Source organism: Tyto alba, unplaced genomic scaffold (genome assembly GCF_018691265.1).
Source record: "Tyto alba isolate M040663 unplaced genomic scaffold, T.alba_DEE_v4.0 Super-Scaffold_13, whole genome shotgun sequence".
In the NCBI taxonomy this organism is placed as follows: domain Eukaryota; kingdom Metazoa; phylum Chordata; class Aves; order Strigiformes; family Tytonidae; genus Tyto; species Tyto alba.
In genome coordinates this window covers 23,129,820-23,148,177 of record NW_024881275.1, presented here as the reverse complement: position 1 = coordinate 23,148,177, position 18,358 = coordinate 23,129,820, and the positions used below count along the sequence as shown (strand labels likewise).

Genomic DNA, 18,358 nt, shown 5'->3' with positions numbered 1-18,358 from the left:
ATTGCCATATCTTGAAAACACCTTCCCCCCACCCCTCCCTTCTTCCCAGGCTCAGCTCTGCTCCCAGTATCTCTACCTCCTCCCCCCAGCAGCGCAGAGGCAGGGAATGGGGGGGGGGGGGGGGGGAGGGGGGAGGCGTGCAGTCAGTGCTGCTGCTTCTTCCATCTTCGGTGGGGGGAGCTTCTGGAACTTGTTCCCCCTGCTGCACAGTGGTCCCCCTCTTAGAGGAGACAGTCTTCCACAAAATCATTCTGATGTGAGTTCCTCCCATGGGCCACAGCGTTCCCCACACTGCTCCATCGTGGGTCACTAAATTTCTCCGACTGGATTCCCTCCCACGGCTGCAGCCCTTCCCGAGCTGCTCCAGCGTGGGACACCCCCGCATGCTGCAATCCTCCCAGCACTGAATTACAGCAGCGGGGCTATCTTTTCCCACAAGAGCCCGGCCTTCTTCGGGCACAGCACTTTGATCAGCCATGCAAAATGAAACATAGGCCACAAATCAGTGTCTGCTCCACTGTAGATCTCCATGGGTGGCAGGGGGGGGCCGCCCTGCCGTCTTACCACAGGATACAGTGGGGTCTCTGCTCCGGCACACCTCCCCCCTCCTTTCTTCCTCCGTTCCTCCACTGACCTTGGTGTTCATGCAGCTGCAGCAACTCCTCCTCACAAGTCCCACTGCCCGTCACCACGTCCCTTCTTAAATACGTTATCGCAGAGGCACAGCTGATTGGCTCAGTTTCCAAAGAGAAGCGGAGCTGACTTGGAGCTGAGGGAGCTTCGAGAAGCCTCTCACAGGGGGCCACACCTACAGCCCCCTCCCCTGCCACCAGAAAACCCCACCACTCACTCAAACCCAGGACAGCGTTTGAACTTAAGTCATCATTCTTTGTCCTGAGCAGCATCATGATGTTTAGAATTAAAGATACGAAGAATGTGCTGAAGTTGTTTGCAGATACATCAGAATGTTTTCATTCAGGACAGCAGCTGAACAGTTTGACAGTCAAGGCAAGTTTTGTCCAGTATAAGTGGCTGTAAACCTTATGCTTCAGGACTGTACTGCTCACAAATGCAAGTTTTAAATTGCCATCAGAGATCTGATGCTGCTGTGCAGCCCAGTGTTTGTTGCTTTGCCCAACTGAAAGGCTGAGGATGTGTCATATGTTTGTTTTCAGACTTCTTGCTTTTACTGAAGTCTAATATGCACCATTTCATATCGAGCAAGAAATACTGTGCATTCAGAATAAGATTCATGTGTTTCATCTTCAGATCCTTGCAAATAGGAAATAGGCATTGCTCAGCTCATGGGTGCAGTCCCGCTCTTGTTGTTTTAGAGAAGCCCATTTTTAAATCTGTGGTCTTTACGGGCTTCTCCTGGTTTAGTAGATAAACTAGTTCATCCTGCACATGCTTTCTGAAAAACAGAAGAATTCAAGTAGATCAGCTTTTAAAACTGGTGGTTGCTGGTAAACCCTTGATCATAGAGTACTTGAAAAAAATCAAATTAATGGATGGTTAATACTCTTATTACCTGTTTCCATTAAATGAAGCAAATGGCCAAGGCAGTCGAACTTCAGCTTAAACCGTATGTATTGTAATAATTTGTGTCCAGGATTTTTAACAGTTGTGTCTAAATTGTCAACACGTATTGTAACTGTTTAATGCTTTGTTTCCTGTGAACACATACAAAACTTTTCTGCATATGAAAAGAATACTACTATTCTGAGAAACTGTGAAAGCAGAATTGTCTGTTTTTCAAATTTGCCTGAAATCACTAAAAATCTGAATAGTCATGATAAATTAATTAAATTTTTTGCCTATCTTTTCCCTTTCTGTGTAACAGTCTTAAGTCAGACCTTTTAATTAGGATATACATAGTTACAAAAATTTACTAACTAGCACAGATGCCTTTTAATTTTTTGAAATCTGACACTTGCTTTTTAATCTTTAGCCACACCTTGAATAGACCGTACAATGGGGTAGAAGCTGATGGCTTTCAGATATGCATCTCTCTAGCTAAAGCTGCAGTGGACTGATGAGGGAATATTATGAATACTCTTTCATTTTCTTTTTCCTCAAATTTTGACATACTGGAAGTTCTGAGTGTCCTTAAAATCTGTTCTAGAGATAGGGAAGATAAGAGCGCATATACACCAATAGAGGTGGTTGTTGTGGCTTGCTGGTGACAGTAATCTCCTGCTCCAGGCAGCATCATTCATGTGAGATATAAAGCTACTGGTTTTGACAGGGTTTGGCCCTTCTAACTGCTGTGCCATTCTAAAAAATCGTGAGAGTTAATTACAAAGGCTGGAATAATTTCAACTCAAACCACATTCCTTTTGTCTGTCACTATTCCTCCAGTCTTTTGGCGGGAGGGGGGACTAGGAAGGGAGATCTAATATTTCTCTCCCTTGGTAACTTGGCATAAACAGCTGCTTTGTGCCTCCTTGCCAGTGGTGTCTGTATTAATAATCTCATTCCGTTTTAGCATTCTTGCTGTAAGCAGGCTGAACTCAAGTTACATAATTAAATCAGCATCTGGTCCCGGTTATCCTGACATACTAGGCCAAAAGATGTCTGTTTTTCTCTTCATGTTCTTGCTATTGTGTGGGGTAATTTATTTATTTATTTGCCTGCAGAGATGTCTCCTGCATATTAGCACTTCCCTCCTGCCCTCCTTGACAGGAAGAAGACCAAAGGAGAGCTCCTGTTTTCTGGGGATGTAGGGCATATGGGGAGCATCTCCTGCCTAGTCCTCTTCTCAGAAGATTCAGTGCATTTCTGAAGTGCTCAGCCTTAAGCTGCACTAGCTGTCTTCTTTTTTAACTCTTAGTGGGATCTAAAGAAGCGAAGGAATTTACAGCCTCGTTTTGACACATCTCATGTAGAGAGCAAGACTTAAAGTAAATTTCCATGAATTCTTATCGACACAGGGTTGGAGAATGGAGGGAGAGGGAACAGCAAAGCTAGGAAGCCCTAAAATTGAGGACAGGAAAGAAGCAGGAAATGCAGCAAAATTATGAGGAACTCGTTCAAGGAAATGTTGAGAGCTGTTGGGAATAGAAGCTTTGATAGGTGAGACCTAATTGCAGAGAATTAGATGTTTGTGAGGGAGCAGATGGATTTCTTGGAACAATCTACCAGGGGAATGCAGAATTAATTGGAGACTTTCACAAAATTCATTGTGTTTGTCAGTAAGTAAGCAGAGAGAGCAGATTCATTTTTTCTGAGGACACTACGTGAATAAGGATTTCCAATGAGTTACTTTATTTTGCAGTCTCTATATGTTCATTAATGGAATTTGTATTTTGGAAGCTAGATTAAGAGATTTCTTACGGCTTTTCTGGAGAGTGCAAGGCAGTTATAGAGGTAGGGAATAGAAAGAAAGTAAATTAATGGGAGAAATACAGAAAGAGTGGAAGAAAACTCTGTGAATGAAAATGTGGTAAGTTTCAATGTGCAACAAGATATTGCCTTATACAGGAGAGTAACTGACACCGGCGCAGTAACAACTAGATTGGGATGAACCTGCAAGTTGAAAAAAAAAAAAGACTAAACCAGCAGAATTTATTAATAGTGTAAAGTAAATGATACCTCTAGATGTGTGCAATAGATGCTACTTCTCATTACCTGGCTCATTTTAGCCTCCTTTCCTTTTCTCCCCCCTCAAAAAATCATTTAAATTTGTGATGCTAATAAAGGCACTGTCATTTCAAAGGGACAGGCATCTACTGTCTTTAAGCTATTGTGACCATGTGTGTTCACATGCAAGAAGGAATGGTCTTGTGTATGTGCTGGTTGAGATGGTAATAAGATAAGCAGAAATACCACTGGAAAAGATTGTTGAAGGACTCAGAACAACCAGGAAGTATATTAAAGTGATTAAATACTAAATTCTTCTATTATTTTTAGGCCCTACAGAAAATCCTAAGAAACTTTGCTTTTTTTGTGTGCTAAATACTAATCTAATCTTATTTCCTCTTTAGCAATTGCTGTGACTTTGAGACAATTGTTAAGAACAGGGCATTCTGCATTTATTTACTAATATTCAGGGGTTTCAAAGTTGTTTTGGTCACCCCCTTTGTTTATGCACTAGAAATGGGACGTATTCAAATTTTCAAACCTTGCAGGAAAAAAAGCAGGACTTTTAAATGATGCTGCTCACTAATTATTTTGATGCCTTGACAGTTTACCAGCCTGTAATTACTGACTTTTCCTATTACTCTGGACTGAAATAGAAGTAGCGTGTTCATTATATTTACCAGGAATGAATCACCTGATACCTGCCATACTTCTACAACAAAGGAGAAACTTCCACTAAAAACTCTGCAAAATGCAGAAGTAACATCTTGGGGGTTTGTTTTATTGTTTTCAGGGTGCTGGGTGCACTGCACTGGTGGTAGCTGTGGTGGCAAGGAAGTTAGAACTTACCAAAGCTGAAAAACATGTGCATAATTTCATGATGGACACCCAGCTAACTAAAAGAGTAAGTCACACTTTATATTCACAACTGAAAAGGAAATGTATGTTAATTTGTTTCTGCATTTGTTCTAAATAGTCTCCTGCTCCATTCTCCTACTGAACTTTTTCACGGGTGTGGTTTGGCAAAGAGAAGGAATCAAGTACCTTGAGCTTTTCTCTGAATTGAGGGCAACTGCAAGTTCACAGCAGATTTGGAGGATTTAATATTCTTCTCTATAGAGGGTCCTTGCAGCTGGAAGGTAGTTGGTATAACCAACAGCTACATGCTGTGAACCTAAACACTATTATATTAAACTAAAAAACTTTCACTCACTATATGAGAAGAATATATAAAGTTTTTGTAGCTAAAATAGGTGAAATGGCTGATATATACAAGAATTTCAAGGTATGAAGGACATTCTTAAGAAAAAGACATATTCATAGTTTGCGAGTGAGACAGTCTTTCCAATAGCTGTGTGTACCGGAGACAGGGTCCACTTAGTGGCACACAGTACTGAAGTGCCTTGAAAGATGCTTGTAGATAATAATAGTTTTAGAAGAGATTATTTTTAAAAACACTCTAGAAATCATTAGAAATCATAAAAATATTTTAAATTTTTCCTCATGAAATATAATTTAAATTACAATAGCATCTTGGAAAATGAAAGAACGCGGCAAACAAGGCAACAGAAATCCTTTACTGAAATGAAACACATCAGTGTTGAGGGAATGAGAGAATGAGTAGGAGCTACACAGTCCTCTCATCTTGTTTTCTCTTCGTTATTGAGAAGAGCCAGCGTGGAGAGGCAGCCCCTTACATTCACAACAGGAACTCAGCAGAGTTTGTCCTTACTGATGGGTGGTGGAGCAGGATGTCGGTGCCTGAATGGGAAACACCGACTCTGCTCCGGGCGGGAGGGAGGTTGGCTCCTCGGCACAGCTCCGTGCAGCGGTGGGGTGCGGTGCTGCCACAGCTGCCCCGCTGCAGAGGGCCCTGCCCAGGTCGCTGTGTTTCCAGGACACATCAGCACACCGCTCGGGTTTTGCTGTCTCCCTTGTTTCTATGCTGGTCACCACTAACAGCCAGTCTCCCCTAAGCAGTCCTGGTGGGAAGAGGCTAAGGGTGAGTGGGAAGGCAGGTCTTAGGTGTAAGGGGGGTCTGACTTGAGGTCTCTAGCTGAGCTTGTTGATTTGCACTCCTATTATAGTCAGTTAAGGTCTTGTTGATACTAGACCACAGACAACAATTTGTCTCTTCCTAACACAGGCACTTTTCTAGAGTAATCTGACAGCTGAGCTCAAAGTGTCTTTCGGGAGGGAAAAAGGTTTTGTAAACACTGGCCAGATTTTGAGTCTGGTGTTCACTTCTGCCTTTTAAAGCTTATTTTATTCAGATATCCTTCATCTGAATCTAAGTATCAGGCTAATACTGTATCCAAGTTGTGCTGTGGTAGCTTCAAACTCATGAAAATCAAAGCACACAAAAAAACAAGCATACAAAACAAACCAAGAAAGCCAATCTGAGATGCATATCAGGTCACAAATCAGTTAAACAGATACTGGAGAGGTTTCCTCACAGCCTGAAGATAGCCATACCTTATGGAAATGCAAAGACTAGGTAGAGATTGTGAGGAGGTCTCTAAAATGTGATTGTGTTTTGAGCAAAGTCAGGAGCAAGGTACTCCAACACTTCTACAGGTACGAAGTGGGAACCTCTTGCTGGGAAGAGCTACTGTATGTCATTCCTGCAATGCCTTTACCTAGGCATTGACTTAGCTCTGATGCTGCAGTGATTGGCATCATATAAAGTCGGAGGGAGAGAAAATAAAGATGAATAATAAGGACAGATTTCCTTTGGAAGTAACCTAGTCATTCTGTCATTAATCAACATTGTATTGAAATTCTTTGTTGTTTTCAAGCATTCTTGGAAATTTTGGAGGGCATAAGAAGGAACTGTAGGTACTCTAACATTTTATGGAAGGCCTCATTAAAAACAAAATTCAAAGCACTTATGAAATAGAACACTGGCCACATTAATTGACAAGATATTTTTTCATCTGCTTGGAGAATGGTAAACAAGAAACAAGAATAAAAATACAAACAAAAGAAAAAAAAAGGAAAAAAGTACGTTCAGACAGCTCTGGAAATTTAAGAGTGTTAAATTGCTAAGAGAATTAAGAGGTACTAATCATAGAACAAGGAGAAAAATTTTATGATCCTATTAAATACAGTTAGTTAATTACCATAGAAATAATGCATGAGTGTTTCCTCACTGTAATTTGTACTCCCATAAACACCAAAAGGTGCTAGCTCTTTAAAGAGGGACAAATTATTCCCCAGTGCAAAGACAGCTGGTCCCAGTATCATGGGATGTGGAAATCACTCAGCAGTCCCCTTGGTCTAGTTATTGCTTTCTGCCCTCAGTGCTGCAGCTCCTTTGTGTACCCACTTCTCACAACTAGGCAGATTCTTAAATGCTTCAGAAAGAGCTTATACCATAAAAGAGAAAGTATGACATAATGCTACTTTTGTCAGCCTGGTGTTTTTCTTTTATTAAACAGGTGAAAAATGCAGCGGCCAATGTACTCAGGGAAACATGGTTAATTTATAAAAACACCAAACTGGTTAAAAAGATAGATCATGCGAAAGTAAGGAAACATCAGCGCAAATTCTTGCAAGCTATTCATCAGTAAGTACCTTTTTGATTTGGTTTTCTTCTTCAGGTGTTTTCTCTCTTAGTTTCCCTCTCTCTCATAGTCACTCTTAGTCCCCATGTCCCATCCTGCCCCCTCCCTTCTCTTCCCCCCTCCCCTCCTTTGCAGAGCATTGCTCTTGAGATTGTTTTTTCTCTAAGAATAAGACAAAGACAAGGTTTTACTGTGTTACCTGTTTCCAGAAAAAAATAAAAACCATGCTGGCTGTGTATATCCAATATGGGGTGAATCAAACTTGTTTATATTTTTGTAAAAGTTTCCCATGCTTCTTGAATTATCTGAGGCTTTTTTTTGTCTTTTGCCACTGAGACTGTCCTTTGTCAATACATATTTGCTTACAGGTAGTAAGATACAAGCTACAACAGACAGAAGAAAATGAAAAAAGTTTCATTTGTAGTAGACGTTTTAATAATTTAAAGTCAGAATGATGTGATAGAAGAGAGCCTGTGAGTATGGATATAGTGTTTAAAGAAAAGAATGTGCATCAAGTGTCATTGAACAACCCAACAGCAATTAGTTGCCTCTCTCTCCACCATATATTCTTGGTGCTTAAAATCAAATGTTGATATGTCAGCTATGATGCCTTACATCCATTCTAGAAAATGGGAGCATATGCCAGCAGTCATTGTGTGACCTTTGAGCACCTCTGGCATGATTCAGATTAGTTATTCCCCTTTACTGAAATCTTAAGTGGTTGAAAACAAGCCTGAGAACTGTAACCAGTAGTAGGATTAAGCTGAAAATTCATAATACATATTTGTCATAAAGCACATCAAAACCAGCAGAACTGCATAATGATTCAGTTACTCTTCTTTGGACTACAGTGGAGAAAAAGGAGACTTTTGTCCCCAGGAACCACAGATTCTTCTTGAGAAATGGTCAGGACCCATGCCACTGTTTGTCGTCAGCTGTATTCAGTGTCCCCATCCATCTTGAGGCAGCCATTTATACAGCCTATGAAATTAGTTTCCATGAGATACTGGTTAGATGCAGATAAATTAAGTTTAATTTCGAACTGATGTTTTGGTAACTTTTGAGTGTAGGTCTGTGTCTGAGTCAACCTGTGTGGGGGTGTGAGGGAAGCATCCATCATGAAAAGAAAAACTTCTTGTGTCACCTTTCAGGAAAGACAAGAAGGAAAGACCAGGTTATCGTACTTCCTGTTAGTAAATTTAGTCAAATAGTCATTTCTCTGTTTCACAGCAGTGTTTTAAACAAATGAGTAGCTAAGCTTAAGGTATGAAGTATTCTACAAACCTTGATTACTCTATTATATTTAGCAAACTTGCAGGATTAAATGTTACTGTGCTATTACAGAAATACTTTAAGGAATAAAAAGGTGACAAAAGTTAAAGCACTTTCATATGGATATAAAAAGTATATTTTCCCAGTTTGGTCATCCTGCTTGGTTTAAAGGATGGATTGGGAGGTGGAGTGGTGGGAGTTCTAGGGTAGATAATAGCATGTCCTGTGCATCCTTTGCTGGACTTGAATCCTTGATTGTAAAGGTTACTCCTTAACATTTTAACTTTGCTATTTATTTTGTGTGTGTGCTTGCACACACACGTTCAAAGAAGAATCTAAAAAGCACAGCAGACTTGATCTGCAGCTTTATATATCATTCAAGCCCAGAAGAGTTTTACAGGATGTAAAGTGTTGTTCTGTACCTGCCTTAAAAATTCATTAATTGGGTAGGGTGAAGAATGTGGCAACAGTAATTTTTTCCTGGCTGTGACAGCCAAACTTTGAACAGCTGTCTTAATAATGCATTTCCCCCTGTCCTTTAGCACTTTGCATCCCATTCCCAAAACTTTTGTATTTAAGCAAAAAGAAAAAATTTAAAATAAAGGATAATTTTCTCAATATGCTGAAAAATGTGCCATGGATAAAGACATTTCTCTAGCAGTTTATTTTCTTCCAGCTGTAGAAGATTAGATGGGTGCAAATTATTTTTTTTCCCTTTGCATCTTTGATCTTTTCTCAAATGATTCATGGTAGTATATGGCTCTTTTCTGTCTTTACAGATTCTTAGTTTTTTGTTGGTCCCCCCTCCTTCACTTTTCCAACCATTTCACTGAAGACAGAAATAAAAGCAGTGAAGTTTTAGGGCCAGTTTCATACAAGAAACCAGAGTAGATTATAGTAACAGTCTCAAACTCTGTACAGTCAGAGCACTAAAACTGCCTTCAGCTGGTCTGGGTCTTTTTGGCTTCTCATGCATACTAAATATGATGAAGGTGAAATCATCACTCTAAATGATACTATTAAAAAGCATTTATGTATTGTATGAATAATAAAATCTACTGATTATAGTTAACGGGAAGGTTTGAAGCTATTGCAGGTTCTTTCATCATTAATGCAAGTGAGTTAGACTCTACCTCAGGCAGTTACTGATTGAAAGAAGTAGCATCTCCTGAGGACTTTCCACCTGCTCAGTTGAGCCCACTGTGCTCATTTGGTTGTTTTAGTATATTTTACAGTTTGTTTTCTTTTGTTTTGTCTTTTTATTTCAACAAAATGAAAATAGAGCTCGGAAGTAAGTTGTATAAGCTGTTCCTTTCTAAATTTGCAGAATTTACCACTGTCTGCATGCAAAAAATAAAGTCTTTATTTGTGAACCTCAGTGGTCTGATTGCTACCATGGAAACACGATCCAGAGTCATGATCTTTTGCTGTGATAAGTGAAGTTCGTAAAATCAAGATGTTTCATATTTACTCTTAATGAATTTAGGAACAAAAGTCTGACAGTTTTCTTTAAATCTGGCCGCTGCAGCTAAAGACTTGCCATTACCTAGTGTTGCATTTTTACAGCTTGTGATAAGTATTGGGTTGATTGCCGTGAGGAAGTACCATGTTGGTGTCAGCTGGTACATGTATTGCTACAATAACAATGGATTTCTTGGAATTTTGAAATTAAAATACCAGCTGGCAAACAGGTGAGTCAATGAATCTTAAGCAGAAAACATATATTCTGCAAATTAATTGAGAGATGCTTACCAAAACAATAGGGTTATTGTTCTCCAGTCAAATCATTACATGCTTACGTTTGAATACTTACTCTATTCTGAGACTAATGATATAACTCCTTACCTTGGAGATGTCTCCATATTTTTTGCTTTAGAATAGCTCCAGCTCATAGGTTCTGAAAGCACTGTTCATACAGTCTGCATTTATGTTGTGCTCTGAAGGAAGCCTCCAGGGGAGGAACAACATTTGACATTCCAGTAACAAGCCACTGGAATGTCAATTTTATGTGAATAGTTGATTTCTACCTTAACAGAATTATGTCCTTGTGTTTTAAAAGGTATTTCACTCTTCACAACTTATTTTCTCATAGAGGTTAGCTTAGATATGAAAGGAAATGCTTGGTAACTAAAGATACGAACAGAAATGTCCTGATTTTGGAATATCTCCAATAAGACTTTCTTTAAACTAGCTTTCTAAGTAACACCATCACTAAGAAATAGGCAGAATATGCATTTAGCAACGCACCTGCAACAAAATGATGCTGAACTTAATTTCATTTGACAGCTAATCGAATGGGTAGTTTGGTTGGCCCTTCACATACTAGTAGACTGCATAGTATCTTACTATGCATTGTTTATAAACTGGTATGTTGTTTTTGAAAAATGCTACTTCCTGATTAGAACAGCCACCAGAAAAGTCATTGAAAGTCCACGTGTTTCTCTGTTGGGAAAAGATGAACAAGTGACTCATGCTTAAGGGATAAATTGCGTATTTGTCGTGATCTACAAACCACTCCTCTAGTAGTTAATCTGAAGAACGTGGACTTTGTTTCGGGGAACACATAAAAAAGGTCATATATGTATCTTTCACAGAATATGCATAACTAATAATAATGCAAATAGGTAGGCATCAAAGAAAAAAAGATAACCTTGCTGCTTTCTTCATAGTTTTTCAATGCTGTAGTTTAAATAGCTCATTGAAAAGGAATGTCTCATGTAGGTTTAAAATGTAATTGTATTTACATTCACAAATTATGTAAGAAAATCAAATGTCTTGGCAAGTATGTTGGTTATTTAGCTGCTGGTCAGATGGAAGTTCTATTTAAAGTAATGAGAAACTCACTTATCACTGTATTTCCATCAGGTTCAAACACCTGCTAACCCAATCCATTTCCGACAGAACAGGGCTAATACCTGTATCTAGTCATGTAGGCATGGGAAGATTCTTAATTGCTATGACACTAATGAAGAAAACCAGTTGTTCTATGTTTCTTCCCATATCTACTTGTCACGATACTGAGGCTTTGAGGAATGTTTTGGCTTTCTTTCATTTAGTCTGGATAAATTGTTATCTCCCTTTCTGAATTCAACTTTGACCATGGCAAATGGTATTCTCAAGGACATCACATTTCCTTGCTATTTCCTTTTTTGCGGTGTTGAAGAAGCATGCTTCTCATTGTAGCAGGCACATGACCAAATCTGACTTTACACAAAGTATTTAAGGCATTGTCCATGCAATTATTTGCTCTTGTAAGTTTTGTGCATGCTTTTTAGAAATCCTAATATGACCACATACACAGAAAAAATCTGACTTGAAATTCCACTTTTTAGATTAAGAAGTGTAAAAATGGAACAAAGGAAACTGAATGATCAAGCCAACACGTTGGTGGACCTGGCAAAGGTTAGTAGATAATTACTGTTGTTTTAACATTCATCCTTTCAAAATGAAGAGTTTGTAAGTGAAAATGTTATGCATTTTACATGCAGATATTGTTAACAAGTTAGTTGTTTGTAGAAAATTAAAACACATGTGTGTTTTGTGGTAGCACTTACTGAATGAACCATCGTGTTTATGGCTCTGACCAAAGTTTGAATGCACCATTTTTTTTTTTTTTTCTGTACATTTGAAAAAGATTTCACAATTGAGAGGCTGATCCTGAGAGCTCCTGAAGTGACTTCAGTGGTCATGGTAAATGCTGAACTGTGTGTGGGCTATGGTAGTGTAGTGTTGCATAGTAAAGAGATTTTCTGTCCGGTGACAGTGACTGTGCTGTGATGATCCATAGTACACAGGCCCTCATGAAGACTGGAATTAGAGGTTCTGATTCTCTATTCCTGTTGTCTTAGGCATCAGTGACTTTGGACAAGTAAATTTAGATCTGCATTTATTTAAGTTTTTAAATTAATAATAGATGCCTACTTTGCCGATATATCATAAGGCTTTATTAATATTTATTAAGCCATTTGAGATGAGGTAAAAGAGGCTATTCAGTTGAAGACTGCTTGTCCACTGTTGCTGGGATTTTTCATTAATATAAAATAATAACTGAAGAGTTAGAGGGCTAAGCCGATAGCATTCCTGGTTTCACATTAGATGTCAGTATTTAGCAGTTACTTTGATCTTAATTTGAGGATACATTAAAGTCATTAATGGCCTTTTCCTAAGGGTTCCTTGTACGCCTCCTCCTGTACCTCAAAACGCTCCTCAATTTAAAGTGCATCAGAGCAAAGATTAAACTTTCAGTGTTCATTCCCCTTTTGCTGTAGAGAGTCGCCTGACAACTTCAGTTGCTGGAAATACATTTCAGTCTAATGCTTCTTGCAACTGATAAGGACTTTTCAGATACTATTTAATGTAGACTACTTTGCTTTCAGGGGTTGTGTTAGCATCTCAAAACAGGTGGCAGAGAAATGGGTTATCGACACTCATCTGATACTGAAGTACTTTATACTTCAAGCAGTCATTCAATTAATTTTCATTCCCTTTGGATAGTTTATAAAATTCAACTAATTTGTCTACTGATCTACATCCAGTTTTGACTATTGTTTAATCTGAAGTCTCAGTCTATCAGAGGGAGAAATTCAGCCAGTATTTCAAACTAGTTCCAAGTCTCTGTAAAATAACACATTTCAGATTACATTTTTACCGACCACTATGGCGTTTTAAAGTACACCCTATATACTTGCTATAACCAAACACTGTTTTGTAGAGGGCAGATAGATTGGGAATGCAGAAGTAGTAAAGCATACAACTGACTTTTTACTTCTCGTACTACATTTCTAAAACAGTCCACCCAACTACTCTTACTACAGCAAGTTCAAGAAAGCCTGGTCAGTTCAAGGAGAAAGCAAATGAACAATATTTGTGTTCTGCTTAGAAGAATGAGGGTGTTTAAACCAGAGGAAATACAGAAGAGTCAAGGATGGATCACAGCTTTGGAGCCTTCAGTCTCCTGGTGGTTTACACAACAGACTGTTCAAAAAGCTTAGCATGATGCATTTCTAAGCGCCTCAACTTCCTAAACAGCTCTGGTCTTTTGTATAATTCATTTAGACCTTGACATCTAAAGTGCTACTCAAAATATATTACATTTCTGCTCAACAAATTTAATAGAAAGTTTATTCTGAATCTACAAGAATAATTATTTCACAATACTAGATATTGTTATAATATTCATATCCTTTTTTTCTTTATTTGAAGTGCAAAAACATTTACAAACCTTTGTAGAGTTGTGCTGCTTGTTACAATATTTGTAAGTTATCTCTAAACCTTTGTTTACATCCTTCTACTTTCAGACTCAAAACATCATGTATGACATGATTTCTGACTTAAATGAAAGAAGTGAAGATTTTGAGAAGAGAATTGTTACTCTGGAAACTAAACTGGAAACTTTAATTGGTAGCATTCAAGCTCTCCCTGGACTGATTAGCCAGACAATCAGCCAGCAACAGAGGGATTTCCTCGAGGCTCAGTTACAAAATTATGACAAGCATGTTGCCTACAGTGCTGAACGATCACGATCTTTGTCAAGAAGAAGGAGATCATCCTCCACAGCACCACCAACTTCATCAGAGAGTAGCTAGAAGAGAATAAGTTAACCACAAAATAAAGACTTTTTGCCATCATATGGTCAATATTTTAGCTTTTATTGTAAAGCCCTATGGTTCTAACCAGTGTTATCTGGGTTCTGATGTCAGAATCCTGGAAACCTGAACACATTTTAGGCCAAAATGAGTGAGAACTCTTCTTTTTTCCCCCCTCCTCCTCTCAGATGCACAGTGAATGCACCTATTATTGCTATATTAGATTGTTCCTCCTGTAATTTCACTAACTTTTTATTCATGCACTTCAAACAAAATTTACTACTACAGTATAATATAATAAAAAGGTTAATTTCTGCACATAGTTGCTTGGTTACTTGAATTTAACAACTAAAAAAAAACTCATAATCAAAAGACCTAATTATAAACCTTTAAGAAACAAAATTGAAGCTTAATAATTATCTCTCAGTATAAAAACTAATTCACTAAACTTTGCTTGCAGTGGAGGGGGAAAAAAAATCCATATTCATCTAACAGTGTGCTGTATATGTATAGTCATTTTAAAAGGTCACTGACAGCTTCGATTTCTGAAGTGATTAATTAAAAACATAGTTTATCCTAGAAAATAAGTTACGAAGAAGTATGCTATGGGTTTTTTAAATCTTCTAGGCTTTTGTTTAACATGCATTTGTACGCACATACATAGATAATATATATACATACATATGTATATAAAATTATTTATGCAATGCCCATGGCAAAGATCTTTTAAACTGACTATTTGTAACGTGACTGGCATGCAAAAAGCACAGGTAATGTCCTGTTCATTTATTCAGACTCTCATAATTATGCCAGGTAAGTATGTCCAGACAGAAGCATCACTTTCAGTCTGGAAGTCTCCCATTAATGCTGTCTGGTTTTTGAAAGTGTTAGGTTGCTACTTACTCCACTCCTTTTTTTGTGTGTAATTTTTCTGGAGTGAATGACTGACACACAGAGTTATAGTATACACAGTTGCGTGATATCAGCACAGTGTTCTGTATACATTATGTTTGGATAATCCCCATGGTTTCTACTATGCAGTCAAGTTTAGCAAGACACTTAGCAATATTTCCAAAAACTGTTGTAAAAAAAAAAAAAAAAAAACCCTGATGTAGACTGGAGTTATGGCAGTGGGGTATCTGTGGTACTTTACTTTCATGCACAAATAACAAGTTCTCCTTTATTATATCTGCTTTCTTAAAAAAAAAAAAACCACAAAGTATAGTGTACACATTTGTGAAAAACTTCTGGCTGATTTTCCTCCTGGATTATATTCCAGCATAGCAAAACTAGATAAGCATAAACGCTCAGCACATACAACTTGCATTCACAATTCCTAATTATAAAAAGGGGATTATTTGACTTTATGAAATATTTTATAGTACTTGCTATTTATGAAATATACTAGTCCTGTCCCCTTCTTCCGATTTACGGACAAGGGTGACACTATAGCTAAGTAAGACAAGAGGCATGGCGGACTGTTTCTGAGGAATACTAATGTCTGCCTAGAAGTAACTAACATGCACATTGAAGGAAATGCTGATTGTTCCATGAGACATTGTGAGTTCTGCTCAGTAGTGACAGGCAGGGAAGATAGTGATGCAGAAATCAGGGTAGAGCCGTGCTGGATAAGACAGAAGAGCTGTTCTCCCCAGCACCTGAAAGTTCCCAAACCAAATACATAAAGTGAAACAGAGCAGACACTTTAGGCCTATTTAAAATAAAGGGTCTGCTTTTTTTGGGGATACAAAATACATAACTGATGAATATAAGTTCCATCCAGAGGCATTGCTTGTTTATGAAGAAGTTAAGAGTTTGTCCAACACTTTTTATGTCCTTGAGAAAGATGATGACTTTGCAGTACTTTTTTCCTGTAGATAAGCAGGAGAGTTGCATGCCTTTGGAGTGCCTTGTTTACAGACTGTGATATTTTGTGACTGGAAATAATAAGCAGTATGCATTTTGTTTTTATGAAGTTAATTTCCAAAGGAAAAATGGATATTATATAGTGCTAATACTGTACTAGTCCAGTCCTAAACTAGATGAGATTTTGAGTGGTCATGAGGCCACTCTCTTTACAGTGTTGGCAGGATCAGGAAGTAGTGATTAATAATATTGGAATTTAATAGTCAAGTTTCAGAGTTCTTTTTTTGAAGATTTTTATTTGTCTGTTGTCCCACTGTTTGTGTTTAATTTAGAATGTTTTTCCTGTCATTGAATGTGAAATACACTTGCTGTAGCTTGAAAACATTCCTTTTTGTCCTGTCAGCTTGAACTAGCTCTTTCATTGTTTATAACATCTTTTTTATATTTGTAAGACCTATTTTTTTTTCTCTGGATTGTAGCTCCAATTGTAGCTTGCCAATCTGTTAAATTTGAATTAAGATCTAGCTTTAAGTACTGAGGTGGTTTATTCTGATGTGAAAAAAAAACTGTCATCTTTGACCTCTCAATTTCTTTTACACAGTAGAAATCAGGAGCCTGAACCTACTAAATTCTTGCAACAGCTTTATGCAGGCAGGACTATGAGATGTATGAGGACTATCCCCATCAGTAGGGTTCTGTAACAATCTGCCAGATTATTTTGGATTCCTTTGTTTTTAAAGCAAACAACAATTTATGACAACGTGGAATACTCCAATTTCTTAATTTACTCTAAAGCTCACTGCAAATACTTTGTCTGCATTTTTGGTACTGATGATTCTTTTCTTCTAGTACCCGGTTTTGAAAAGCACCTAAGTGCCAGCTGAATAAAAGACAGATATTAGCTTATATTCAGGAGAGCACAAAGCAGTATGGGTTTGATTTTCTTATTCCTGATACAAAACTCTGTTTAATCTTTCCTTGTTTGAGTTTTGTAGTACCACAAACTCAATTACTGACTTTTTATTTCCAAAACTTAAGCTCCTTCACCATGTTCAATGTATGAGCTCGCCAAAAGGAAAAAGCAGCATTATGACAGATCTCTGAAACTGCTTGTGCAGTTAAATATATTTTTTCTTTCAAAGATTGTTTACAAACTACAAGGAATCTTTCTCAAAATATATGGCATCTTTACCATGTTACAGTTGAAAAGCTTCATGCATCTCTTGATTTAGTCTCACCAATACGAAAACTCAGTTTTCAGTTGCTACTGAACTGCTTTTCACTGCATTCCAGACATCGATTCTGTTTATCAGTTACTTTGGAGTTTTGTTGCTAGTCCCTGCATTTTTAATGACACTTAGCAAAGATACCTTGCCTATAAGGACTGAAATGTAAGATCACAAATAGGCTTTTTCACCATGCTTAGACTAAGGACATTGATTTAAATAGTATTTTTAAATTACATTTTGCAGGATCAGAATAATACATTCACAGATTCTATACTTGCAAATGGTCTGCAGTTCTTAATTCAACAAATCAGTATCTGTTGCAAGCCTGCAGATCTTCCCAGACAGACTTGTGCAACTCAGCCTTTCTTTACCTCCCTCTACTCCATAAAGATGGATCTGATACGGAAAGAGCTTTACTATCTAAAAATAAAGCATTCAGTTTAGGAACTCTAAACACCTTCTGGAAATCCATACCTTTCCTTGTGAGCTATTTAAAAACTGTGGCTCCCAAAACTGGGTCTGAATCACTGTCATCATTAAAGGTCAAATATAGATGATAGGCATACTGGTTTACTGCCGCTCAGTTTGCAAGACTCCTTCCATGTCAGATCATATGTGGACATTCAAATTGATACACTGCACACTAAAAGCATATTTAAACGTAAAAGAATAAATGGTTTCAATACTAATGTCTAATATTCAGAATAAAACTTACTACCCACGTCAGTACTACAAATGGAAATTGTTTGAAAACTCTTTTCCCCTAGCTAAAAGTTATGAAAAATTCTTGGTAAGTTTTATCTACGGAAGGAAGATTTTCTGATTAATAAGTCAGTTCTATCTGCCAAATCTGTTGTTGCTCATATTGTTTCATTTTTTAAATGAAAGTCCTTTTTAGTCACCCCTCTTAAAATAATTATTAAGTGGTGAGAAGCAGACAAATAAAGAGGGGAAGGGAGTAAAGAACTGAGTCTGCTGTGTCTTACTTTCAGAAACGTTCCCCTACATCAGCATATCTACATGCCCAAGTGAAAATGGTCACTAATTTCCTCCACCAGCACTCCTAGCTACCCAAGATGGAGTTTACACACATTCAGAGCCAGCCATTTATGTATGTGGAATTTCACGTATGGATAATAAAATTAACCAGGGCTTATGAATCTGATCCTATACCTGTTTACATAAGTGCAGAGAAGAATGATCTGTAATGCCTGTTAGCCTTTTTTCTCCAAGCCTTGTAAGGACTATCTATAATGAT

At 37.8% G+C, this 18,358-nt stretch overlaps 1 protein-coding gene across 2 annotated transcripts in view; it reads left to right on the top strand.

The window, feature by feature from the left end:
* The window catches only part of KCNN2 (potassium calcium-activated channel subfamily N member 2), a 73,279-nt gene extending 55,213 nt beyond the window's left edge, over positions 1–18,066 (top strand). The window contains exons 5-9 of one of the 2 annotated variants that reach the window (XM_042787723.1): positions 4,376–4,486; positions 7,023–7,150; positions 9,703–9,711; positions 11,753–11,822; positions 13,718–18,066. In XM_042787723.1, coding sequence (XP_042643657.1) covers positions 4,376–4,486; positions 7,023–7,150; positions 9,703–9,711; positions 11,753–11,822; positions 13,718–14,005 — 606 coding nt within the window. In that variant the 3' untranslated portion in view covers positions 14,006–18,066. The remainder of the gene's footprint in view (positions 1–4,375; positions 4,487–7,022; positions 7,151–9,702; positions 9,712–11,752; positions 11,823–13,717) is intronic. The other variant, XM_042787724.1, reaches the window with a different exon arrangement.
* The last annotated feature ends 292 nt before the right edge of the window (positions 18,067–18,358 follow it).